The sequence below is a fragment of the Myotis myotis genome, unplaced genomic scaffold, assembly GCF_014108235.1.
Source record: "Myotis myotis isolate mMyoMyo1 unplaced genomic scaffold, mMyoMyo1.p scaffold_m19_p_15, whole genome shotgun sequence".
Taxonomy (NCBI): domain Eukaryota; kingdom Metazoa; phylum Chordata; class Mammalia; order Chiroptera; family Vespertilionidae; genus Myotis; species Myotis myotis.
Genome location: NW_023416319.1, coordinates 15,297,480 through 15,324,732, shown reverse-complemented (window position 1 = coordinate 15,324,732; position 27,253 = coordinate 15,297,480). Strand labels below are relative to the sequence as shown.

The following is a 27,253-nucleotide window of genomic DNA, read 5'->3' as shown; positions in this document are numbered from 1 at the left end:
GCTTACTTCCCAGGGTTCACCTTGACTGATGTTAGGGGCACGTGGGCGGGGCAGAGGTCACCCTTTAAGGTTCCGGGGCACAGGGAGGATCTGTCTGCTCAGGAGGAGCTGGAGTCACCAAGCTGGCCTGGGTGCATGGGGGTCTCGCCCAGCAACTCTAGGAGCCAAAGGGTACCTGAGCCCCATGAATAAATCCCAAATGCCCCATGTAGAGTCTCGTCTGGGACTGGAGCTTCCGTGGGATTTCCTACTCCCTGACATGAGCTCCCATGGGCGGGAGCAGCCAGGCCATCCCATGGCCCCCCTGCCACTGTCAACCAAGCACTCACAGTGACGAAATGTCTATCCTCTCTCTCTGTTCCTTCCAGGAATTCAGACTGGAAATGCCTGTTTCTCTACTCATGTCCTTATTAGAGGTTAAATCACTTACCAGATAACACGGACAGATCTGTATTGCCCTTTCCCACATACCTGGACAGGTAACGTTTCCACACGAACAAACAGAAGGGAGATTGACATTTGCTCTTGGGGTATTAAGGTTCCTCACCCAATTACACTGTTTACATTATCCTCTCCTTAAGGCCCAGGGGATGAACTCAAGGACTTCTCCAGCTTCCTCCGAACCCCTCCTTGAGTCCTCCCTTGCTTTCTTGCAGTCCCTCCTCCATCTTCTCCCTATTCTGGGTCACAACTTTTTCCTGGAATCGGGTCCTCCAGGCTAGCCTGCACCAGCCTGGTGCTCGCAGCTCAGCCTCACAGCCTTCCTGCTCCCGCACTCCTCCGAGGCCTCCACTGAAGCTAGACAGTGTCCTTTCTGCCCGTGCAAATCCGCAGGAGAACCCTACCTACCAGCTCACCCTATATGGGTTGAGGAAGCAGAAGAGGATGGGAGTTAGAAGGCTGGTCAAATCCCAGTTCTGCCACTTACTAGTTGTGTCACCGTGAGTGACCTTTCTGATTCCACTTCCTTACCTATGAGGTGGGAGAAACATGATCTGTTGTGGGAGTGAAATGAGGTCTGGCACAGAAGAGGCACTGGAGAAAAATTTACCAACGGTTATTGTAAGTATATGTGAGGATCTATGAGAACATTTTACACTAAAGTCTAAGTATTCTTGGACCCTTCAGCCTGACCATAATGACCTCTCAAGGATAGAAAATGGTCTTTTCTGACAGGTAACAATCCAATAGCTTGTCTCACACACACACACACACACACACACACACACTCACACTCACACTCACACACACACACACACTCACACATCTCCAAACATACCACACACACACACACACAACATACCACACCCAAACACACACACACATAAACACCCCCCAAACACACATTCATAAACACCACACCCAAACACCTGCTAACACACATGCACACACATCCTCAGTACACATGCATTCCACTCACACACACCTCAGATCCAAACACAACACATAAACATAAACATACCTGTCCAAACACATACCTGTCCAAACACATACACACACACATACACACACTCCTTTTCTCCCTTTCATTTCTGAAAGATGTTTTTGCCATCTATAAGGACACCCAGTCTTGCCACAATTTCAAACATGGTCACAAGAAGCTTTAGGGTTAATAATGTCCAACTCCCTGCCCGGCTGGTGTGGCTCAGTGGTTGAGAGTCGACCTATGAACCAGGAGGTCACGGTTTGATTCCCAGTCAGGGCACATGCCCAGTTTGAGGTTTCGATCCCCGTGTAGGGAGAGTGCAGGAGGCAGCTGATCAATGTTCCACTTTCATCATTGATGATTTTCTCTCTCCTCTCCCTTACTCTCTGAGATCAATAAAAATATATTTTTAAAACACACACACACAAAAAAAACCACACACACACACAAATAATGTCCAACTCCATGCCAACTAGCCTGATTAGAGCAGGTACAATTAGCCAGATACAGATAAGAATTTTACGACAAACATATGTCTTCTTGCCCCTGGACACAGCTGCCAACAGCCTCCAGCCTCCAATTCCTCACACATTTACATGGCTCCTCCAGCCTGATCTGTGATGATAAAGATACTGTATTTCTGTTTATCTATAAAGCCCTTGTTTGCTTATCTCTTTCCTGGGGCAAGTCTATATAAGGTCAGGTTCCCACAGTTCCAAGGAGCAGCTTCTCTTGGCCATGTTTGCATGACTGACTCCTTCTCTGATGAGCCCCTAGAAGCTGTTGTATTGATCAAGTATTCTTTAGCCCTGTCCACTCCGACTCACTCTGGAAATTGCCCTCCTCTTACCCAAAATGACCTGTATCAGGCAAGGTTCTTTTCTAACTCCTCTATCACAAGAGCTCCAGAAATCTAGAGAGTCAGCATGGCCTGGGCACTGAGTCACCGACAGGTTTTCAGTCCCAGCTCCACCACCTGCTAGCAGAAGTTTGCTATCATGATCTGGGTTCATCCCAAAGCAGACCCTGAGATGGGGGTTGGGGTGTAGGCTATTTACTAGGGAGCTGATTCCAGGAAGTATGAGTGAGGAAGAATAGGAAGCCAAACCAGGAAAGGATAAAAGCTGGTAAAGGGTGTGTTAACAGGTAGGTTACCTCTGTGGACATCTGCGGCTCAGTCCTGCTGGGGATCAATCCACTGAGGTTCTGGCTAGAACTCACCTCAGAATCCTCCCACTAGAGAACAGGTTTCTATTCCCAACTCCTATCCCCGCCCCCGCCCCCCCCCCCCCCCACACACACACACACACACACACACCACCAACTTTTTGAGGGCAACGCTGGGGAGGCCAACTCACCCCCACCTCTTCCCCTTCTTCAGGTGCACCTATAGGCAGACCAAGCTCCCATAGTGCCATGGGGCTAGAGAAAACCCTCACATAGAGAAATGAGGTGGGGAAAGGGGTGAGAACAAGGACGCTTGGGGGCAGAGGTAGGTCCCTGGGCTGGAAACCGCTGCAGGTGAACTCAGGTAAGCCCTGATATAGGGCAGGGCATCAACAGTGTCCTCCACTCTTAGAGAAGTCATGTGCTCCTCCAAACCTTTCCTCATTTGTCAAACAAGCAGGAGACCCATGCCACTTCCTGGAGGGTCCCTCAGAGACAGAGATAACATTTGTGAGTGTCGGCTGAGGAAGCTGACACTGCCGATACCAGCAGGAGGTCCCGTCTGGAAGGGCAGCCCTGCTGCAATAAACACCGAGGTGCTCACCATGGGAGAGAAAAGAGTGTCACTCAAGGCTCCCAGCCAGAAAAGTAAGGCTGGAGCCCACCGACCACCCCGGGCCCCCTTGTCAAGCCTCATGGCTGTTTAAATGACCACTCTGAAGGAGAGTGGCTGCTGGCTGCTGGCTGCTCTGTGCTTGTCTCGAGTTCTCACAGTGACCCTGCATGGAAGTCATGGGCACAGGTAGCTGAGGAAACTGAGCTGGGAAGATTACTCTTTACACTCCCTCTAGATTCTATGCCACGAGCTCTGTCACAAACACCACGGGCTGAGAGGACCTCTCAAGGGTTCTAAATATACATCCCTCAGGCCCCAGAGGCTCTGGCGATCCACCTGGTGTGCGGGCTCAGATAACAACAGTAACATTAGGGAGCACCAACCCTGCCCCACGCATTGTTATACATGTTTTTATCATCATTATCTAACGCAATCTTCCCAGCAGTCCCAGGAGAAAGGTACTGTTATTATCCCCGTTTTACAGAGATTAAGTGATTTGCTCCAGGCCACACAGAGATCTCGGGGTCGATTTCCAGTCAACGGCATGTACCTGAGTTGCAAGTTGTACCAGGGGTCCTAAAACTTTTTAAACAGGGGGCCAGTTCACTGTCCCTCAGACCGTTGGAGGGCTGGACTATAGTTTAAAAAAAAACTATGAACAAATTCCTATGCACACTGCACATATCTTATTTTGAAGTAAAAAAACAAAACGGGAACAAATACAATATTTGTATTTGCATGTGGCCCACGGGCCGTAGTTTGAGGACCCCTGCCTTGTACCCTCACCTCCATCAGGGCAAGTGCAGGAGGCAGCCAATGGATGTCTCTCACATTGATGTTTCTCTTTCTCTCTCTCTCTCTCCTCTTCTTCCTTTCCCTCCTCCTCCCTCCCTCATAGGTTGAACATCAACCTATGAACCAGGATATCAGGGTTTGATTCCAGGTTTGGGGCACATGCCCGGGTTGCAGGCTCGAGTGTGCAGGAGGCAGCCGATCAATGATTCTCTCTCATCATTGATGTTTCTATCTTTCTCTCCTTCTCCCTTCCTCTCTGAAATAAATAAAAAATAAAATAAAAAATTGTAAAAAGGCCACACAGAAATAAATGGTAGAGCTGAAATTTGCATGTAGGCAATCTGGTTCCAGAGCCTGCTGTAAACTACTTTGCTACATCCCCCTATAAAGTGCAGGCTCCATTCTCTTCACTATCAGAGGGTTACATCCCCAAACGTTGGGAATAGAACTGCCATTGACCTCTTTCCTTGGACTAGAATTGACAAAGGCAGCATGGAAGGGAGGAAACAGCATGCCCAGCCACCTCTCCTAAAGGGCCAGGCTCCTAGTGGGACAGGGCAAACACTCTGTCCTGGGTGAGGGTCTCTTTACTGGAGGCAGGAGGGGAGATGCCAACAGTGGCATCTAGCACTGTGGCCTGACACAATAAAGGTCAAGGGCTTGTTTTGTTTTGTTTTGTTTTTAGATTAATGACTTTTCAGTCTGGATGCTCTAATGGAGGTTCTCAGTACAATCTTTCCAAAAGGGAGGTTAATGCAAAGAACAGTCAAAGATAACTAGAGTTTCCCCGTGTGTGAAGCCAGGGAGAAGCCAGAGTGAGCTGGCCCACAGGGAGGTTGTGAAGATCACATGGAAGAACACCTTGGGGCTCACACATCAGCAGAGATAACTGGTCAACCTCCAGGGGATCTGCCCACCAGCTAAAGGAAATCCTGGCCTCAGGTAGACACGGCCTTCTTTCCATTGATCATATCAGCAGAACCACCGCCAAGGAGAACAGAAATCTAGCTCTCCTTTTTTGTGCCTCCATCCTGCCATATAACCAGTTCTACCACCACCTCAGCCCCTAAGTGGAGGTTCTGATCACAGGCTATCAAAGCCAAGCAAATTAGCTCAGCCACACAGACCCAAAAGTCAAGTTAGGGGAAGAGTCATCCTGTCATCTATCAGATATGCACCTGTGAGTGTTTCTTTTTTTAAAAAAAAAAAAAATAGTTTTATTGATTTCAGAGAGGAAGGGAGAGGGAAAGATAGAAACATCAATGATGAGAATCATTGATTGGCTGCCTCCTGCACGCCCCCTACTGGGGACCGAGCCCGAAACCCGGGCATGTGCCCTTGACCGGAATTGAACCAGACACCCTTCAGTCCATAGGCCAACGCTCTATCCATTGAACCAAACCGGTAGGGCCGTGAATGATTCTTTAGGGGATATTCCGCCAAGGAGAGCACAAGCTACTGCATTCATTGAGCTCTCACTCTGTGCCTGGCATTGTCCTCACTTAATCCTCACCACCAGCCTGGGAGATGCTTTTCTTATCCCCGCTGTAGAGATGAGAAAACTGAGGTGTGGAGAGCTTCCGCACCTCCCCCAAGGTCACGAAGTTCCTGAGTGGCATAACTAGGATTCAACCCGGGCAGTCTGGCTTCGATGATTCCACTCTGGCTCCACTGTAGCCCTGGTCTTAGTCCTCAGGACAAACTGTGATACAGATACCATTACCTGATCTTACCCAGAAGGAAACTAAATCTCAGAGTTAAGCTGCCTACCCAGAGCCAACAGCTTAGTGGCAGAGCCAGGATGTCGAACTTTGGAGCCTGAGCTCGTGACCACCAAGAGAAGGGGACAGTGCCAGTGGGTGGTCAACAGGCCAGCGCTGCCTGGCAGTGGGCATGCCAGCTGGCCAACAAGGCAGGCTCTGTAGGGCAAAGCCAAAGAAAGGGCCCCCAACACCCCAAGCCATTAAGCCCGAAGAGGGCAGGACAAGCAAGTGCCAGGGGCAGTTGATAGGCTGGCAGCAGACGGGGACTATGTAGCCAACAGCTGCTGTTTATTTTGGGGTACAGGGAGGGGAAGGACTGGCTGGGACCCACCTCATTCCAACAATAAGCTGAACAAGGCAGGGTGAGGAGGGTGCCCCCTCCCAGCTAAAGCAACAGCCCCGGCCACCTGCTGTGCTTTGCTGAGAGTTGAATGGTCTAGGTGTCAGAGACATCTTGCCAGACACTCTAATCTGGGCCCGACCAACAAACACACTGTCCCCCACCCCCCACCCCCAGCCCAGCCCCATGTGCAGGATTTGTAAATGGCCTAGGAAGACAACCGACACAGCCAACCCACCCCCTGTGGTGTCAGGTTCCAGGAACAAATGGTTTTTCCTGCCACAGGAACAAAGAAGGGCTGCTCCTGTCTGCCACCCCGCTGCCCCGCCACGGTTCCCTGACTCTGACACTTGTGGTGGACACCTAATGGCCAGAGTCCTGCACATCAGGCCTACAAACAGCCAGCCTGGCCTATGGCAAGGCTGGTTGCAGGATTCCCTGGAAGGCCAGGAAGCAAAGGGCTCCTGAAGGACTGAGACCCACTGCCTGGCTCTGACCCCCTCCTCCTAGCTTAAGATTTTTGATAAATTAACTTCTCTGTGTGTCTCCAGTTTCTCTTCAGGAAAGACCATAAGTGTGCTTTTTTAACCATAGGGTTATTTTAAGGATTAAATTAATAAAGTGCTTAGAAGAGTGGCTGACAGATAATTAGTGCTGCTATTATTTTTTTAAATATATTTTTATTGATTTCAGAGAGGAAGGGAGAGAGAGATAGTGAGATAGATAAAGGGAGAGAGAGAGAGACATTGATGAGAGAAAAATCATTGATTGGCTGCCTCCTGCATGCCACACTGGATATAGAACCCGGGCATGTGCCCTGACCAGGAATCGAACCATGACCTCCTGGTTCATAGGTTGATGCTCAACCCCTGAGCCATGCTGGCCGGACAGCCTGTTATTATTATTATCAGCACCATCACTTCGCCTTCAAGGTTCCTGCTCACTGTGAACACTGGAATACAGTTTTCCTGAATATTACACATGGGGTTTAGTTTCCCAGGCTAGCCCATGTGGTAGAGACATCTGGTCCTTGGTGCTATATTTCCATCTCCTCAATGGATGAGAAAGGTTTTGATGGACTGACCTGAGAATCTTAAAAACATTTATAATATTCTATCTATGGGAATATATATTTTAAATTTCAAAAAGCCAATTTCCATAACTGTAAGCTAAAAGATGTGGTTCTTTTAAAAATAAATAAGAATGGGATAGGAGGAAGGGGCTTTAATAAAATAAAGTGTTCATTCATGGATTTATTCCACTGATCAAGGACCCAGGTGATCCAGACCTTCTGCTAGCGTGGGGGAGGGGGTGTTAAAGATGAAAAGCTGGAATTGCTGCCTTTGCAGAAGCTCCCCACCCTCTGGCTCCCAGCTGGAGGAACTGCTTTCAGTACGGTGCCTTTCACACAGCAGGTACAAAACCAATGTTCGCTTAGTGACATTCCCTAATATGTACACTGCGTTTGGGGTCCTGGAGTTCCTCTCGATGCAGCTCTGGTCCAGCCGGCATGACTCAGTGGTTGAGCGTTGACCTATGAACCAGGAGGTCACCGTTCAATTCTGGTCAGGGCACATGCCCGGGTTAGGGTTGTGGGCTGGATCCCCGGTGTGGGGCGTGCAGGAGGCAGCTGATCAATGATTCTCTCTCATGATTGATGTTTTTCTCTCTCTCTCTCTCATTCTCCCTTCCTCTCTGAAAGCAATAAATATATAATATATATATGTGTGTGTGTGTGTGTGTGTGTGTGTGTGTGTGTGTATATATATATATATATATATATATATATATAGTGGCTCTAGACAAGAATTCAAAGGGAAAAAAAATTCAAATCCAAAAATAGAGGCCAAACATTGCCAGCGGTCCATTCTCAGTAAGAGAGGTTTGATATCTTATCGCTACCACCAGCTCCAACCACATCACATGTTACATGTTAATAGAGGGGCCTGGAGGGAAGGTCAGAGCAGGCAGATGAGCTGAGGTTTAATCCAGACCCTTGAAGTTTTATCTGGTAACACACACACACACACACACACACACACACACACACACACACACACGATGCACTTCCCAGCCCCCAAGATAAAGCCATCTACATACCCCTGAGGGAAGGCCCACTGCACACTCCCTCTGGGTCCCCTCCCTTTCTTAAGCCCAGGGCAGTGCTCTCAGCATTCTATACCCCTGCAGGGCAGTGACCCCTATGGGTGCCCTCAGCAGAGGAAGCAATACAGACACAGAGGCCAGAGTCTTATAGTGCAGAGAGAGTAGAGAAGGCACACAGCTAGTCTGACATGTGTGGATGCTTCCAGCTGGAGGCAGGGGAAAAAGAGAACCCCCCAACCTCAGCACAGGGGGAGGAGGAGGGCAGGCCATCAAATCTCCAGGGAGCACAGTGGAACCAGCACAGGCTTTGTTGCTGCAGAGATCTGGGTTCAAACTCTGGCTCTCGACATTTACTGCTGTACTGCTGTGTGACAGAGGGCAAGATGCTGCACCTCTCTGAGCCTTGGTTTCCTTGTCTACAAACAGGGACAACGGGCTAAGGTTGCTGTGGGGGTTAGAGGAGACAGTGGACGAGAAGCCCTGCCCTGGTGCCTGCACCCACATGGGGCTCCACTCACATTCTCTGACTCAACTCCCCACTTCCCCTGCCCGGGCGCTGCCACATCCAGCAATCATGAGGAGAATGAGGCTGCTTTTCTCAGGGTGCCAACGAGTGATGACTAATGTAAACGATCCTGGCTTGAAACCCAAGTCCAGACATTGTTCTACTATAGACCTTAACTCTGTGAGAAAAGGATCCGTTTGCCAATCCACTAGGGCTTAGCGCTCCAGAAAACCCTGGGCAGCCACCTCTGGAACCCCTGCCCTTACTGATAAGGGAGGGTGCCCCTTCCAGGGGCCAGGCACAGTGCTGAGAGCTCCATGAGTCAATTCCAGCCCAGGGGGCAGAATTCAGGAAAGAGTTCCTCTCTCTCTCAGAGCCCCACTGCCAGCACCATGCCAGGCCAGCCAGGCCTCCCTCTCTGTTGTTACAAAGAAATTCTCCCACACAGGCAAGTCCCTTAAAATAGCCCTTTGGGTCTGGGCCATCAGGAAACGGAATAAAGCTGGGTCGGGATGGGGCCTACCATGAAAGAGTTTACAAAGCAGCCACTTCAAACGGCTGGGACAATCCCTTCACGCTCAGAACCCTTAGGTGGGTGAAAGCAGCAAGGCAGGCTTTCTCCATAAGGAACATTATTCCACAGGAGGACAACATGTGGGGCAGGCAGAAGGCCCCCCTGCCCCAGAGCAGACCTGGAGAGGGACCAAGTGTATAAGGCACAGAGACAGTGTGAAACAGGCACAGGCTGGGTGCAGGGAGGGGGGGGCGGGGGCGGCAAACACACCTGGCTTTGCACTTGACTAACAATGAACCCTAAACTTTCTGAACCTCAGTCTCCTTAAGAGTAAAATGGGGTGCCGAAACCGGTTTGGCTCAGTGGATAGAGCGTTGGCCTGCGGACTGAAGGGTCCCAGGTTCGATTCCGGTCAAGGGCATGTACCTGGGTTGCAGGCACATCCCCAGTGGGGGATGTGCAGGAGGCGGCTGATCAATGTTTCTCTCTCATCGATGTTTCTGACTCTCTGTCTCTCTCCCTTCCTCTCTGTAGAAAATCAATAAAATATATTTTTTTAAAAAAAGAGTAAAATGGGGTTAAAATGCATACCTTCAGGGCTGTGTCGAGATCAGAGATTATAAATAATCTGGCACAAAATAGGAATGCAATATGTGGTAGCTGTATGAGGATGGTGCTCACGTAAAACAGGTCCAAAGTCTCCTTAATTACCTTGAATGAGAATATTCCTGGGACCACTCAGTGATGGATGGAAAGTACAGACCTACCCACAGCCACAAAATCCCTTACCCCCACCTGTTACATCCCACCTGGTAGGCTCCCGGCATCGGGTAATACCCCCACCTCTTACTCCTTGATAAGAGATCTGATAAGAGTGATCCATTTCTGCCAGTTCTGAAGTTCACAATCCAGAGACCCCAGGGGCAGGTCGGAGGGCCCCACACATTCCACTGCATAATTTATGCTGCACTGACACACACAAAGGAAGGGGTCCTGCCCCCACCCCACCAGGCACCTCCACCCACCCAGGCTTCCTCACCGGCCGAAGGGAAATGACAGCAAAGGGCCAGAGAAAGCAGCCAGTGGAGCGGCAGCAAGCACAGCTGTTTCCCCTTTGCTAACGCAGCCGCCAGGATGTCACTTCCTCCCCTCAGGTAACATCGGGGAGAGAAGGGACTGGAAATAGCTCTGTCTCTTCCCATTCACACAAATGATAGGCTTGGGAAGAAGCAGAGTGTAATTCCCAGGGTGGAAGCCACCTTCACTGAAGGCCTAAAGGGATCCTGAGTCGACCCTGGCTGCAAGGCTTCTCAGGAGGACAGCTCCTGTTTGTAAAGCAACCCCTTCCCCAAATGACTAAGAAATCGGGTTGAGGCCTGGCCAGGTGGCCCAGTTGGTTGGCACGTCGTCCCATATACCAAATGGTTGTGGGTTCTATTCCCAATCAGGGCACATACCTAGGTTGCAGGTTTAATCCCTGGTCAGAGTGTGTATAGAAGGCAACTGATCAATGTTTCTCTCTCTCTCTCTCTCTCTCTCTCTCTCTCTCTCTCTCTCTCTCTCTCTCTCCTATCCCTTTCTCTCTAAAATAAGTAAGTAAGTAAATAAATAAATAAATAAATAAATCCTTGGGTGAAGATTTTAAAAATATTGTGTAAAAAAAAAAAGGAAAAAAGAAACCAATTGAAGAACCTAGGAAACCTTCACACAGCTATTTTCTCTGGGCTCGGCACTTTCCAACGCATCTTTCATACCCACCTTCCCCTCTGTAAGGCAGGACAGAAAGGAAGCACTCCGCCCATTTTCTAGATGGGCAAATGGAGACCTAGATGGGGAAAGTGACATGTGGAAGGTTTCATGGCTTGACAAACCAACCAGCCAGGCCTCAGGTGGAATTTCCTTGGGGTCCAGTCTCCCCAGGTGTATCAAACATTAAAGGGGCTGTGAGGTCTCTGTGGGACAGGGCAGGCCCCTCTTTACATGCAGCTTACTGGCTGTGTGGCATTTGGCAATTCATTTAAGTTCTGTGGGTGTCCGTGTCCTGGGCTGAACAATGTGGATGCCAGCAGTAAATACTAGTACACCCTTCAAGGGCAGTTTGAATGGTTCCATAAAGCTCTTAGCATGGAGAAAGCATTCAGAAATGTTAGCTTTTCTGCTTTTCTTTTTTAAGAGAGAGAGGAAGGAGTGGGGGGGGGGGGGAGGGAAAAAGAGAGAGAGCGAGAGACACTGATTTGTTGTTCCACTTATTTATGCATTCATTGGTTGATTCTTGTATGTGCCCTGACTGGGATCAAACCCACAACCTCAGCGTATCAGGATGATGCTCTATCCAACTGTGCTACACAGCCAGGGCAACTGCTATTATTTTCATCATTAAGTTTTCCCTAAAGAATCAGGCTTACTGGAAAGTACGGGAGTGTGGTGGGGTTAAATACATGAAGAGGTAGTTGAAGCATTGTACTTGAAAGTAAAACAAGTTCAGAGATGCTGAAGGAGGAGGCAACATCGGCGGGACTGTTTCAGGTAACACGGAGACTTCAAAGACAACCTGGGCCCCCAGAAAGCTGTTTAGTATCAGCCCCCAGACCCTTCATGGATCGGGGTTTCCTCTCTCTTGCCCTGGGGTGCTGCAGTGGCCAGCCGTGTCTGGGAATGTGGGTGGAAAGTACTCCACTGTGACATCCTGCGGGCGGCATCGGGCCCTGCCAACCAAGGCCCTCCATTGGTGACGCCCAAAGCAGCCATGCCTCCCTCTCCTTGCCGCTCCCCCTTCTCCTCCTCCTCCACCCTCCCTCTGCAAGTCCTCTGGGGTGCAATCAACTTTTATGAGGCAGCCTGACCCCTCAGAGTAAGAACTATAAACAGAGAGGGCCTGGGCTCTGGCCTGCCAACTAGAGTCCCCAATGCAGAACTAGAAAAAGGTTCTAGTTCTGGCCTAACTCTGTTCCGACCACGGCTGCAGGAACAGCCCTAGAGCCAGCTTTGGAACCCACCAGGAGGACCCCATCATGACCACCAGCTCCCCTTCCCCCGCAATCCCTGGGAGAAAAGAAAGGTTCAGAGGTGTCTACACAATAAACTGCATTCCCTCAGCTCATAAGAGGCTCTCAGAAGCTAGCCTGACCTTTCCCTTCATCCTTCTCCCCCACATGGGTTCTGCCCATACTTTCCTTGTGTGATCCACCTCCAGCACCCCTGCTTTTCCCTTTCTTGGAATTCCCTTCCCCTCTTTTTCTCTCCTCAATCCTACTCTCCACCATCCACATCCTAATGACTCTTCAAGGCCCATCAAGCCTGCGTTCTCTAGCCAATCTTCCCTCTCCTGAACTTAACCATTGCTATGGCAAATACCTATGCGTGCTTAGTATGTACCACGTACTGCTCTAAACTCATCACGTTTATTAATTCACTGTATCTTCACCACAGCCCTATGAGTGAGGTTCTATTTTCCCCTCAGTTTCCTTATCTGTAAAATAAACAAAAACTGAGGGGAAAATAGAACCTCAGTTTTTGTTTATTTTACAGATAAGGAAACTGAGGCACAGAGCTATAAGTAACATGCACTGGGGCCCTTGGCAGTAAAAGGTGGAGACGGGATTCCAGCCCAGGGACACCAGAGCCCAGGTGCTCTCCGACAACACTGACTTCCAGGTGCACATCATCTCAGGTGGTGCTGCCTGGATTCCTCGGGTATTTCCATGCCCCTCTCTCCCCCTGACCCAGCTCTAACCGGGCAGAAAGCAACAAGTTCACAGATGTAGGTGTCAGAGACCAGAGTGAGGATCCCAGCTGTACTGAATTCCTCTGAGTGAGAGTTGCATAAACAATCTGGGCCTCAATTGACGCATCAGTAAAGTGGAGCTAAAACCCCTACCTACCTCATGTGGTTGTTAGACAGTTCCAATAAGATCCCTCTAAAAGGTGCCCTTCTCTCCTCACTCTGCATCTGATCCTCGCTGGGCTCTGCTCAGCACCTTTGCTGATGTGGTAACTTGCCTGGAGGTTACTCGGGGGCATGAGAGGGGCCTTCTGGGGGCTCACCCTCCCGGCTTCCTGTCCTCCTGTCCAGGCCCCTGACCTCTCTCTCCATTCATCTACCTTCTTATGACTGGCTCCACTAACGGTAGCAACTGCAAGAAATCACACATAGCTCTGGGAATCCACCTCCTGAAACGCTAGTTACCCTACTGGACGCTTCCATTATTTTTGGCAATTGCCATAGCAGAGTAAACCTCTGGCTTTGGCTCCGAACCTATTTCCAAAGCCAGAATCTACTCCTCATTTCCCACACACCCCTTGCCCTTCCTGTTCCCTGGATCCCTGTCCTAATCCATTATCCCTTTCCTGGATTCTCAGAACTCAAGAAGAGTGAGTGTAACTACCGTATGTATAATGCTATTATGTGTTTTATTCTGTTTAATCAAGAGGCAAAAGAGAATAAAGTTGCCTATTAGACTTTTTCTGGCCAAGAAATAGTCTGGTCGGTGACTCAGGCTGAGGAAATTAGAAGGCAATTTCCAAGGGACTGCTGTGCAAACCCCAAATCAGAAGCCCTAACAACACTCCTCTAATTCAGAGCCTCCACTAGCCATTAACTCACGCTGGGCCCGGAATATCTCTTTGGAAAAATGCAGCAGTTGGCACTTATATTTCTGGAGCTGGATCCAGTCTCCTATGACATCAAATACGTTTATTTTTCCCTTCTCTTCCCGTTTGCCTGCCACCACACACAGCGATTCCAACCCTGATTTGCCCTCCCCCTCCCCCAAAACCTCACTCAGCTCTAAAAAGGGCCATGATAAACGGCTGGTGGTGCGCCCCATTCTAACGGCTGTGAAGGATGTGGTTGGTTGTTCATAAGCAGGGAGCCTTGTCAGACTGTGAATCACCCCTAGATCATTTCCCTCCTTGGAGAAGGAGAAGAAACTATTCTCATGTGTGTGAGAGAGAGAGAAAGCAAGATGGCTAACCCATGTGTGGCGCTGACCTTGGACTAGGATCCTATTTGACCTGGCCTTTTCCTGGAGCACCCCTCTACCAGCACCACCCCCTCAACCCATGTTCCTCCCCAACTTACCAGGAAGCCATCCCTAGATCAGCTCCAGAAAGCCATCCAGGTCTGAACAGCTGTTCCTTGCTTATGTGTTTCTCTTGCATGTTGGGTGTTTTCCACGGGGCATGTAGCCCAGTTTCCCATCGGACTCTGAACAGCTGGACCTTCTTTTTTGCCTCAGTCTTTCCTTTCCTCTCAGCTTCACCTATCACAGTGGTTCTCAACCTTGGCTGCACGTGAGAATCACCTGGGAATCTTTTTAAAATCCTGATTTCTGGGCCTCATCCTCCGGAAATTCTGTTTCTTTGTTACTAATGTTGTGGCCCCACAAAGAAACAGAACTTCCGGAGGATGAGGCCCAGAAATCAGGATTTTAAAAAGATTCCCAGGTGATTCTCATGTGCAGCCAAGGTTGAGAACCACTGACCTATCAGGTCCCAAATGCACTTCATTGTTTCGGTGATCAGGAACAACAGCTGGAAACTAGTGTCTGCTGAGTGCTCACGATGGGGGCCAGGTGGAAGCTTTACCCCAAATTATCTCAGGTCAATTTCCCCAAAGCTCTGTGAGGTTACAGGTGAGGAAGCTGCAGCCCCGAGTGGCTGGCCCAGGTGGTGTGGCTAGGAAGAGCCAGAGGCGGGATTCAAACCTTCATCTGCCCAACACCACTCATTACCTAATGGAACTGGCCCTGAGAAGACCCTTTCATGCTGCAGCTGCACATCCTTCCTCCCGTGGGGCGGGACCCACTGTCGAAGGGCTTAGAGAAAAACTGAAGGGCTGAGAAATGAACAGGTCTGGGGCCAATTCCTAAAAATGTAGCTGCCAGGACCAAGACAAAAACCTCTAATGATCTAAACACACGGGAGAATAAATTATTTCCACAGGGTCAATCTTTCATTTATCACCTCAAGTATCACTGGGGACTGACATCACCCTGGATTTGCTCCACGCCCCATGCCTCACCGTGACCTCCCGCCACAGCACGAGGTGATGTCCCACACAGGGAGGCAGTCCTCAAATACCACCCTGCAATGCTCTCTCACTGCTGTGCAGGCCTGAGGCTGGTCTCCAAAACCAGACTCCAGATGAGGGGAAGGGCCCCGTTTTAGGTTTATTTCCTCCTTTGGTGGTAAACTGACCTGAGTTTTCCCAGATCTCTCTGAATAACTAAGAGACCCTGAGCAATCTCTAACTTCTCCACGACTCAGTTAACCCATCTGTATAAAGGCATCAAAGAACCAACCCCATGTTAGGGTACAGGCAATAGATGGTAGGAATCACATGAAATCATGCATGTTAAGTGTTTGGCTCCATGAACGGTAAATGCTAACACTGCTATTATTTCCATTCCCTAAAGAGTCCCGTAGAGGCTCAGAACATTCATGCCTGGTATTTGTCTGAATTAAACAATCAGGAAAGGAAATGACAGTGAAAGCACAATGCCTCCCACATCCAAACAAATAATGTCTTGTTTGTTTTAGATAAACAAGCGTCTCTCCACCTCCATATGTCCTGACATACACCTGCACATACATGAGCGCAAAGAATTCTGTGGACCTGGACCCATCTCCTTGTGGAAAACCTGCAAAGAAAGACATCTGCAGTTTGCACCTCGCATCATCAGGGTCATTTTAAACACAAGTGGTCTGGGCCAGAGCCAGGTTACCTAAGGTCTCCCCAGTGGCAACTCATAAAAGCTAAGAGAGGAGCCCAACTCCAAGCCAGGGAGCCTGGCCTAAGCAGCAGCTGCCCACCCTCCCCTAGCCCCACTCCGAGCAGGGGCTTGGCAGAGAGGAAGGAAGCCAGGGACTGACAGCACCATCCAAACGATGGAGGCCACATGCCCGCCTTTCATAAACAGACCCAAAGCACAAGACCCTCCGTTGTCCAGGCAGCCCCCCCTCATTCTCGGGGAAGAGCACACCCTTCGCTGGATGTCCTGAGAGAACCTCTGCGTTGTGTTCCCAGCCTCTAGAGCCAGCAGAGCCCCTCCTGCTTGGACCCCAGGCCTCTCCTCAGCTCCCTCCAGCTAACAGGCACACCCCAGAAAACCTCTCTGCTCTGCAATTTGCCAAAACACAAACTCAGGCTTCACCATCATGGAGGACAGGTGGGAGGAAGGCGTGCTTCTCCAAGGCCGGGGCTTCCAGAACATAAGCGACTTGGACACAGGGTGTCCTGCCAGCTACCCACACCGGACTGCCTTGCCCAGAACACTTCACCTTCTGGTGTGTGGTGTCCACTGCGCAAGGGCCAAGAAAGTCTAAGCTTCCGAGACACAGCCCCCAGCCCCCAACTGCTCCTCCTGCTGTGGTGGGCCCCACCTACACTTTCTCTTACTGGGCACCCTCTCCTTAGACACTATGCATTTATGCCCCAAATGTGTTAGGAATCTCTTGCTACCACCAGGTATTTGTCTTCCCGGTCAGCCCCAACTAAATGTAGGGTACTTCAATGAACAAAACCCACTCCACAGGCCAAAGTCCAGTTAGACCCATGTGCTGTGACTAGCTATGGTGTTGCAAGTGACTTGACTCTTCCTGGTTCTCAGTTTCCTCATCTGTAAAATGATGGGGTCGAGCCAGATGAGTCCTGGGGTCCCTGCCAGCTCCGCAATGTCACACATGTAGCACTTTCTCCTTTAACTGTTTTTGCACAACGTTAGTTCATGGCTCCATAGGACCCCATCTGTTCAGTGACATCATTCCCTGCCCCAAACAGAATGTCGATTTTTACATGGGGAGCAGAGATGTCCTGGAAAACAGTTTGTCTATAAAAAGGGAGGAAATGATCATTTCAAGGGATTTGGACAAGACTTCTTTTGTATTTTTCACATAAAACGAGTTATTATCAATCTTAAAACCCAAAATCTTTCTCCCTTTTTTTTTTTTTTTTTTTTGCCAGACCATTAATAGCTGGTTTTCAAAAGTGCTTTCTTAGTCAGACTCTCACCAAAAATAAGCTACCATTTAATGACTGCTTGTTATGTGCCAGGAACTGGGCTAAGTGCTTTGCATGGATGATCTCACTTAATTCTCCCAACAACCCTATGAAGTAGACCATTATTACCCTCACTTTAAAAATGAGGAAACTGAGGCCCACAGAAGCTCAGTAACTTGCCCAACGTTTCTCAGGGCCCTAGCACTTAACTACCCCTCCACACTCTGCAGCGGATCCCTGGTCGCTTTAGCAACACTTCTGGCCGGTTGCCAGTATGTCCTACATCTATAACCTTGGACAGCATTTGTCAGATTAGTAAGATTTGATGTTTTACCTAAAATCCAGAGTTGGAAAAGCACCTGTGTGGGTCTCAGAGTAGAGAGTGCAATCTGTGGAAAGCAGTGCCAACCTTAACTGGAGACTAGAAAAAAGAACCCCGAACACTTAGCCTGTAACATTTGAAAAAAAAATTAGGGAGGCTGATGATAATAAGCGCTGGGATGTGTAAATGGACATCTGTCCCTGGAATAGGGTGACCACTTGGTGACCCAAGTCCTCCAAAAAGAGCTTTCTTGAAAAGCAGGGGAAGTCGTTTGCCGAGCCTAATAAAGCAAAAGAAACAACTCAATGACCACGTCAAGAAATGTTCCCCCTGCCCTAACCGGGTTGGCTCAGTGGATAGAGCGTCGGCCTGCAGACTCAAGGGTCCCAGATTCGATTCCGGTCAAGGGCATGTACCTTGGTTGTGGGCACATACCCAGTAGAGGGTGTGCAGGAGGCAGCTGATCGATGTCTCTCTCTCATCGATGTTTCCAACTCTCTATTCCTCTCCCTTCCTCTCAAAAATCAATAAAATAACAAAATAAAATAAAATAATGTTCCCCCGCGGGCACCCACCTCTCTGTCTAGTCAGGAACCAGCCCCCGGGTCCACCTCTTCCCCAACAGGAGCCCAGCCATGTGCTCTCATAGGAAACCCAAAGTTCAGAGCTATTGGCGACAAAGGCAGAAAGAGTCCCCTGAGGCTAACGTTAGCATAAACCCCAGCTGCCTTCCAACAGGGAAATAAAAGCATTTCAGAGATCCGTGTGCAGTCTAGGGCAGCAACCAACAGCCTGTTTTAATTGTTAAAATTAATGCGTTGGGCAGTCTGAATGCCCCTTTAAGTGTCTCATTTGAAAATGAGATGCGGTCCTCTGCTTTGGATGCCCGGCTGTCTGTTTCTTCTATCTCAAGTACAGGAGCTCAGGCTGCTCAGCCCGGGCCGGGCGTCCCCAGGCGTCAAGGATGCCGAGCTTACATCCTAAGGTGCGAAGGATGGGACGACAGGCCTGGCTGAGATGAAAGGAGGCCGTGTCACACAGCCGCCCAAGCTTGGCTCGGTCAACCTGAGCCCTTTCTCATTAAGTTTGGGGAAGAAAGGGGGAGGGGCAGCCTCTCCTCGGAAACCACAGCAAACATTAGCCTCCTCGTGTCTGGGGCTGGAGCATCACTGGAGAGGAAATGAACCCAGTTAAGGGTCACGGCCAGAGGGATAAAAGGGAAAAGCCACAGTTCCCCTCGCACCTACAGACACAATGACTTAACGAAGGAAATCCAAGCTCGGGGCGGAGGGTGGAGGAGGGACAGGGGGCGCAGCGGCTTCCCTCTGACCCCAACCCCGGCCTGGGGAGGCAGAGACCCGAGCGAACGTGCGGGGAGGGGGCGGGGGGCGGGACGCGAGCGGGTGGCTTCCTTCCCCAAGGCCAGCCTCGGAAAGCATCCTGGTCTGCGTGCGCGGGGGACCCCAGGGAGATGCTCTTTCCCAGTAGAGCTTCCCAGCGAGGATCTGACGAACGTTCCCCCCGCCAGCCATCACCGCTCAGGCGGGTGGATGACTTCACCGCGGGAACAGAGCAGGGCACCGCTGGCCAACTCCGAAGCCAAAAAAAGAAAACGCGGGGCTGGGGGAGGCAGCGAGAGGAGGAGGCTAGGAAAGCTCCCCTGGAGATCGCGGCCCTGCAAAGAAACTCCACGGCGAGGCTGCCCTGTGCGCACTGAGCTCCGGGACGAACGGCGGGAGGGGCGAGGGGCCACCCGGGGGTCCCCGGCCAGCCCCCCGGCGGAGGCGTTGGGGCAGGACTCACATAGTGCTTGGAGGGGTTCCTCCGCTTCTCCACGTCCACCACGGTGGCGTCCTGCACGCAGTAGGCGAGCATCTTCCCCCACAAAGCGAGTGGCGCCCCCCGGCGGCGTCACCTTCTCATCCCGGCCGGGCTCCGGCTCCTTCTGCTCCCCGTGTCCCTGCGGCCACCCGCCGCTTCGTCCCGGCCGCCGCTGCCCGGGCTCCCGGCGCCTGCAGGTATGGCACCGGGGCGCTGCCGGTCCCGGAGGGCACGCGGGCTCCGTGCGCCCCGGGCGGCTCCCCTCGGGCCTGCCGGCTCCCTGCCCTCCCGCGCCGCCGCCGCCGCCGCTCTCCGGCTCGCCCGCCCGCTCTCTCCGCCGCCCGGTGGGTCCGGCGGGAACTGGCGGAGCAGAGGAGGGGCGGGGGTGTGTCCCGCCGGCGGGGACGGGGCGGGGACCCCGGAGCCCGCTGTCAGCGCGCTGGGGAGGGACAGGCGGCGCCCCTTCGCCGCGCTCCGGCTCCGGGGGGCTCGGCGCTGGCGGAGGCTGTGGGCGCAGGAGGCGGAGGCAGGGCCAGGCAGGGAGGGAAGGGAAGGGAGGGGAGGGGAGACCAGAGGGGAAGCGCGCGGGGAGGGGCTCCGGGCCCGGGGGAGGGGCTCGGGGCGGCGGGGAGGGGGCTGCAGCCGAGCCGGAGAGGCCGGGCGGGCCGGCGCGCCCCCGCCGAGCCCAGAGCGCGGTCGGCGGCCTGGCGCGGCCCTGGGCCACTTCTCGGGGGCCCTGAAACTCTGGGTGGCATCCGAGGGAGGAGGGGCGGGGGGGAGGGAAGCCAGCTCGCCCCCACCCAGGCTCTGCGTCTTGGAGCGGATTTTTGTCTTTTTGTCCCTACCTTTCCTTGCCCCTCTCACTCCTATCCCCCAGATCTCTTTAGTGAAAAGTAGTTTATGACCCTGCTGTTACTGCCCAGGCCCCCCAGGGAGAAACGGGAATGGGAAAGGGGCCGGCGTTAAATCCTTCAAGCCTGAGCCTCTTTTGATAAACCACCTGCCCCCCTGCGGATCACAAAAGATGAATTCTCCCCGGAAATGGGATCGATCCGCTGCCTAAGTCGCCCATCGATCTGGGCCTCTGTAACTAACCTGTGACATCATTTTCCAGGGTGGTTACAAGACTCTGCATAACACCACGGCCTGAAGCCCTGGGCTCCCCTGAGACCCTCCACCCGGCGGGGGAGGCGGGACGGGAGCACACAATGGTGGGAAATTTCACTGGGTTGGGGGCCACTCTTCATTGGCCCCAGGCTCTGGCTTTCTCACCACCTCTCCCTCTTGCACGGAAAACTGACTTTCCACGCCACTTGTCTGTCCCTGGACCTAGAGCGCCATTACTATTTAATTACCCTACCTCGAGTAGTTCAACATTTTTTTCCCATCCTAGTTTCAAATATATTTAAAGATGTCGTGTTTTCACAATGAAGCTTACTGCTTTACTATCACAAAAAGCTTTGTGACTATGGACCAAGGTGAAACATCTGAAATGGAGATGAAATGTTTTATGACTTTATTGTATTCATATTTTCTTCTTTGCCCTGTCAGAACCCATGTACCAATCTAAGACTTTACTCACACATGTGCCTGGGTCAGAGTACCCCACTATTCCTCCAATCTTCTTTGGGAAGGATGCTAGAACCCCGAGCGATGCCACTATCTAAATATTTGACCTAGAGTAAATATTAAAAGACATCTTAATGTTCTCATTTGTAAAATGTGGGCGCCGAACAAGATGGTCTTTTATTTTATTTTTATTTTTTAAATATTTTTTGTATTGATTTCAGAGGAAGGGAAAGGGAGAGGGAGAAATATCAATGATGAGAGAGAATCATTGATCAGCTGCCTCCTGCATGCCCCACACTGGGGATCAAGCCCACAACCTGGGTATATACCCTGACTGGGAATCGACTGTGACCTCCTGGTTCATAGGTCGTCACTCAACCACTGAGCCACATGGATCGGGTGTAGATGGTCTTTTAAAATTCCTTCCTACATACACTCCAAGTCCTTAGCAATAGTTAATTGTATGGAGATACTTTGAGTTCTTTGTTTTTCCTAATTAGCATGCATAGATTTTGACACTCTAAAAATAAGTTTTTTTAATTTATTCTCTAAAATTCTAGAATTTTAGGATTGATTGAGACACTTGTACTATGCTCCTTTACAAGGCGTATAGGGACAGAAGATCGTGAGAGAATTCAATTAATGTTTGTGGAACTGAAAACTGAATCCCATTGACAGATGCTTATCCCTTCCCTCAAAGGGAGTCCAATTGAGAAACCAGGACAGCAGAGGAGCAGGGTCCTCTCTCCTCCAGATCTTTTGTGCATAGGGTCATGTTCAGGTCCCCATCAGAAGCAGGAGGGTGAGTGGGAGACCACTGATGCGCTCTGGGGAGGGACAGGCAGTGCCCCTTATTAGACTCTATTTAATAAAATATGCCTCAGGACTCAGGGAAATGGAGGCCTGAAGGAATCCAGGAGAGCTGCATGGAGCATGCTGTCCCTGCGCTGGAGCCTGGGGGATGGGCAGAGTTTGGAGCACCTTGGAATACTCCGCCTCCTCTGAACGCTCCAGGCCAGCAGCACTTGCCTTGAGCTGCTTGGACATGTGCAGATTTGTCCGTGACACACTTCGTTTCCTCTGAAAGCACCTCATGCAGAAGGACTGGCTTTAAGTGATCTTACACTTCTTTGTACTCCTCATGTAGCCATGCACACTAACTCATACACAGTAATAGTCACTCTAGAATAATCTGTTAAATGAGTGATCAGTGGAAGAGGGAAAGCTGGAGCGAGGAGACATGACATGTGTAACCTGAAGCCTGAACCAGCTGGCGACAGGCAGAGGGCCAGGAGGACGGTGTCCACCGGGGGGAAAGGTCAGGGAAGAGGGTGAGGCACAGAGAAGGAAGCAAGGAGAAGGATGGGCATGGGGGTTCCAGACTATAAGGGATCTTGACATTAGATACAGCTTCTCTATCAGAGAAGATGATAAAAAATAACCATTGTAGCCCTACCCGGTTTGGCTCAGTGGACAGAGCGTCAGCCTGCGGACCAAAGGGTCCCGGGTTTGATTCCAGTCAAGGGCACATACCTTGGTTGCAGGCTCCTCCCTGGCCCGGGCCCTGGTCAGGTCTTGTGCAGGAGGCAACCAATCAATGTGTTTCTCTCGCATCGAATTTTCTCTCTGTCGTTCCCTCTCTCCTCCATTCTCCCTAAAAACCAGTGGAAAAAATATCCTCAGGTGAGGATTAACAAGAAAAAACAAACAAAAAAACCCATTGTAGATACTGGAGCAGGAGTCCTGGTAGAAGGTGATCAGGCAACGATGCTCAGTGATGACAAAAGAGAAGTCAAGGCATCAAGCCCACAGCAAGGCCTGTTTGCAGGTCCAGGCTAGACCCAGGATAGGCCCTCAGCACTGAGCTCCCCTTACAGGAAGGGCTTCTGAGGATGAATCAAGACAGCCTGTGGGTTCATGGTAAAGGGATTCATAATGGCACTCAGGGACTCTTGCTCTGTGGACCACAAAGCATCCTGAAAATGAGAATTAAGCCTGAGAAGCTCCTGATGAGGGGAGTTCGTGTTCAACTGTTAGAGGGAAGGAAGAGAGGAGGCTTGGCTTGGGAGTCAGAGCAGTCAGCTCACTGAATAGGCATCAGTGGTTTCCCACTCACCCTCTTGCTTCTGATGGGGACCTGAATGTGACCCTACACACAAGACATCTGGAGGAGAGAGGAAGTTCCATGCTACCCTGCTGTCCAGTGACTCGGTACTCGCCTACAAGGTGATGGCCTTCTTTCAGCCTAAGAAACCCCAGACTACCTGACATCTCCTAAATTCAGGGTCTTTTTATTTATTTTTTATTTTTTTAATATATTTTATTGATTTTTTACAGAGAGGAAGGGAGAGAGATAGAGAGTTAGAAACATCAATGAGAGAGAAACATCGATCAGCCGCCTCCTGCACATCTCCTACTGGGGATGTGCCTGCAACCCAGGTACATGCCCTTGACCGGAATCAAACCTGGGACCTTTCAGTCCGCAGGCCGACACTCTATCCACTGAGCCAAACCGGTTTCGGCCAGGGTCTTTTTAAAAAAAATATTTTTAAATTGATTTCAAAGGAGAAGGAAGAGAGATATAGAAACATCAGTGATGAAAATTATTGATCAGCTGCCTCCTGCATGCTTCCCACTGGGGATCAAGCCTGCAATGAGGGCATGTGCCCTGACAGGGAATTGAACTGTGACCTCCTGATTCTTAGGTCGATGCTCAACCACTGAGCCACACAAGACAGGCTAAATTCAGGGTCTTGAAGCACAACTGGAGTGCTTCCAACTCTCCCTGAGCTCCCAAATTACCTCAATTGCAAGGAGCAACTGAGTGCCAGCCCTCACCCTAACCCCATGGTGCCAAGGTCTCTGGGGATTCATTGGGCAGAAGTTATTTATACCTGTGGGAAGAAATCTCTTTTCCCTCCTGGAGCTGTATTCCCAAGAGGGTTTAAGCATAAAATGGTACAGGCTCTCCCTTCTTTCTGGTTACATTTCAACCTCTTTCCCCTCACCCCCACAGTGCCTTAAGCATTCCTTGCTGTTCTACACACATGTACTGAGTGCCTGCCTCACATGTGCCTGGTGTGCCCCAGAAATGATTGAGACCTGCTGAAGGCTCCTTGAAGAGCAGATTTTGTTTCATTCGTTCAATACACCAGCATGCCTGGCACATAATAGGTGGTCTGCGTTGAAAACATCTGCTCAAGGAGCTAGTGGTGCTGGAGAGGACTGGGTAAACCCCTATTTTGCTATCCCCAACTATGAACTGGGGATGATGCCCATCTAAGGACCATGTGTGAATTCAAGTGACAAAATGCTATTATAATCATAAAAATACCAACAAAACAAAACAAAAAAAAAAAGGAAAAAGGGAAAGAGGACTCAAAATAAAGATGCATATGGACTGATACATAAAAATCTAATTTTTTAAAAAACATAATTGTAAGATGCTTAAAACCAAAGAATTTTCCAACTTGAAGGAACCAAAGAAGTGATTTCTTCCCCTAATTTTACAGAGAAGCACACTGAGGCCAAGGGAAACTAAGCAAGTTGCCCTATGCCAGACAGAGCAGTATCCCAGACCAGTCATCCTTCCCCAACACCATACTTATGAGCCTAGTCACAGGCAAGAAGAGTTCATTTAAAGAGCACGCTTTGCACACTTACGAAAACCTGCAGACCCAGACATTGCTCTTCCTTGACCTCGGGGTCTCTCGTTCCAATTCTCCATTTACACAAGCATCACACACTCCCTGGATCTCCATCGAGGTTGAACAGTCCTCGAGGGCAGGGACTGTATGTGTCTCCAGGGAAGCCTGTGCACAAGCAAATCCTATCAGCTCCTCATATGCAGGGACCACCTGCCTCCTCTCCCATGTAGTTCCCATGACCGCCCCAAAGAAGATACACAGGAAAGCACTGAATGCTTAACAGAGGCACAGTATAATTCTTTCTTCCTCCTCAGAAAATGTATGGCAATTGCAATTCATTCATTTGGTAACTAACCGTACATTGCCTTAGCTCAGCCTCTAGTGTAGTAAACCCTTATTTACATCTTTTATTATTCTTTAACTTTGCTATGCTTAGGCTGTACCTTCTTAACTGGTAAGAAGCCAGTGAGGGTCTTGAGGACTGTGAATTGGACTCTGGCACCACCTTTTCCCTCCCCACCCCCACAACCAAAGCACCTTGGCCACCTACCACACACACCCCACTCAGCACACCCTTTACAAGACTTTATATATAAAAAGACTCAATAAATGGTTGTCTTTTTTAAATTTCTGGGATCTCAACAGACATTGGTAGATGCTGCTGATGAAAGTGATGTCTATGAAGATTTGAACAGAGTTTGGGAGAAGGACTTGCCCAGCCTAGGTTTCAGTCCTGCTCAACAATAACCCAGCCTTGTGACCTTAAAGCCACTTCTCATATCTGGGTCTCTGGTGATCTTTCTGGTCCCTTCCATGCCCTAGCATGGTGGATAACTATTATGTAAAGTGAAGTCTAACTGGACTATTTATTATCCAGTGATGTGCAAATTTGAGTGAAATTTGGGGCCCCCTCCTGGCCAAAGTGGTTTTAGGATCTTTAACTCCAGCAAGTGGCCCAGGCTATATCCCTGGCTGACCTCTGGCAGAGACAAGCAGGAGGGCCTGGCACAGATAACCTGCCAACCTACAGACTATAAGCAGTCCAGGGCCGCCTTCTTCTCCTCTTCCTCCTCCTCCTCCTCCTCCTCTTCCTCCTTCTCCTCCTCCTCCTTTTCTCTCTCTCTCTCTCTCTCTCTCTCTCTCTCTCTCTCTCTCTCTCTCTCTCTCTCTCTCTCTCCTCTCTCTCTCTCTCTCTCTCTCTCTCTCTCTCTCTCTCTCTCTCTCATCAGCCCCAATAGACATATGAATGGGAGGTGTTCTGAGGATGGTCCCTCCTGGATTTGGGGTAGACACTGAGGCCAACTTCCATTCCCTCCTGAAGGGAGTAAATTACTAGCCAGACTTCTCTCCTTGGTTGCTGGGGAATGGGATCAGAATGAGGCTCCAGAAATGCCTTGTCTGCTGAGCCCCACTATTCACTGACTGCAGCCATAATAACAGTCCCCTTCCACCACTTGCCAAACCATCTGGTGGTAGATACTACCTTTCTCTGACTCCCAAAATGGCAAGTTCATCAGCAAAATCTCAACACGTTTCTTTACATGGTACCATTGAGTCTGTCTCCTCTGTTAGCCTTGACTCTGGTGAGGGTCATTATACAACAGATTTTTTAAATAGAACCACTTGAAGTTTCAGCCTTAGCAAATGACTATGCCCTGGAATACCAGAGGAAAATCTGGTTAACATGCATGGCCAAAGGACACAATTATATTTACTGAGGAAAAAATATTATTACATAACTCTAGCCTGCATCCCTAACACTGACCAGACATCTAGTCCCCAAACTGTGTTTCAAGACCTTCAGGGATGAGAGTGAGAATGGTTTCATACCATCTTTCTCAACTACTTAACACACCTTCAAGTGAATTCCTACCTGGTAGGGGGTTACCAGCATCACCATACTATAAAAGATCAGTCTGCATAGTTCCATTGTAACCAAAAGCCACCCTAGATTTTCTTTTGCAAAATCCCCTAGATTTTCCCAACTGGCATAGCTCAGTGGTTGAGCGTCGACCTATGAACCAGGAAGTCATGGTTCGATTCCTGTTCAGGGCATCTGCCCACGTTGTGGGCTCAATCCCCAGTGTGGAGCATGCTGGAGGCTGCCGATCAATGATTCCCTCTAACCACTGATGTTTTTATCTCTCTCTTCCTCTCCCTTCTTCTCTGAAATCAATAAAATTATATATATATATATATATATATATATATATATATATATATATATATATATTTAAATCCCCTAGATTTTCCAGAAACCAGCAAACCCTGAGTTGGCCACTGAATAACAAAAACTACAGGGGAAAAAGTCCCTTGGGGAATTCAAAGGCAGTTCCTTTAAATAGCCTGAAGCCACAACCCAAAATATGAGTCTGGTTTTAGCTTGACCCCCTCTTTTTTTTTGTTTCTAGTTCCCTATTCAAAAATGTCATAGGAATTACTGTTCTTTGTCCTGTTTGAAGCTATATGTCTATTTCAGGTGAAAGATTCAAGACTCTCAAAGTCAAGTCTGGCCCCAGCTCACAGCCTGTTCTCTCTGTGTCAGGCAGAAGATATCCCCTCAGTTGGTTCATTTTCTACCCAATAGGCTAGAGAAAGCCTCAGTAGGATGGGTTTTCCCATCTAGGTGAACCTGGCTGGGATTTGGACTGTCATCAAAAAGG

The 27,253-nt window shown here is 49.9% G+C and overlaps 1 protein-coding gene across 4 annotated transcripts in view; it reads right to left on the bottom strand.

Moving 5' to 3' along the window:
- The window catches only part of SH3PXD2A (SH3 and PX domains 2A), a 212,677-nt gene extending 192,999 nt beyond the window's left edge, over nucleotides 1-19,678 (bottom strand). For 2 of the 4 annotated variants that reach the window (XM_036336083.1, XM_036336087.1), the window contains exon 1: nucleotides 19,357-19,677. In XM_036336083.1, coding sequence (XP_036191976.1) covers nucleotides 19,357-19,428 — 72 coding nt within the window. In that variant the 5' untranslated portion in view covers nucleotides 19,429-19,677. Of the gene's footprint in view, nucleotides 1-19,356 lie in introns of all 4 variants that reach the window. The other 2 variants (XM_036336085.1, XM_036336084.1) reach the window with 2 other exon arrangements.
- Nucleotides 19,679-27,253: the final 7,575 nt, after the last annotated feature.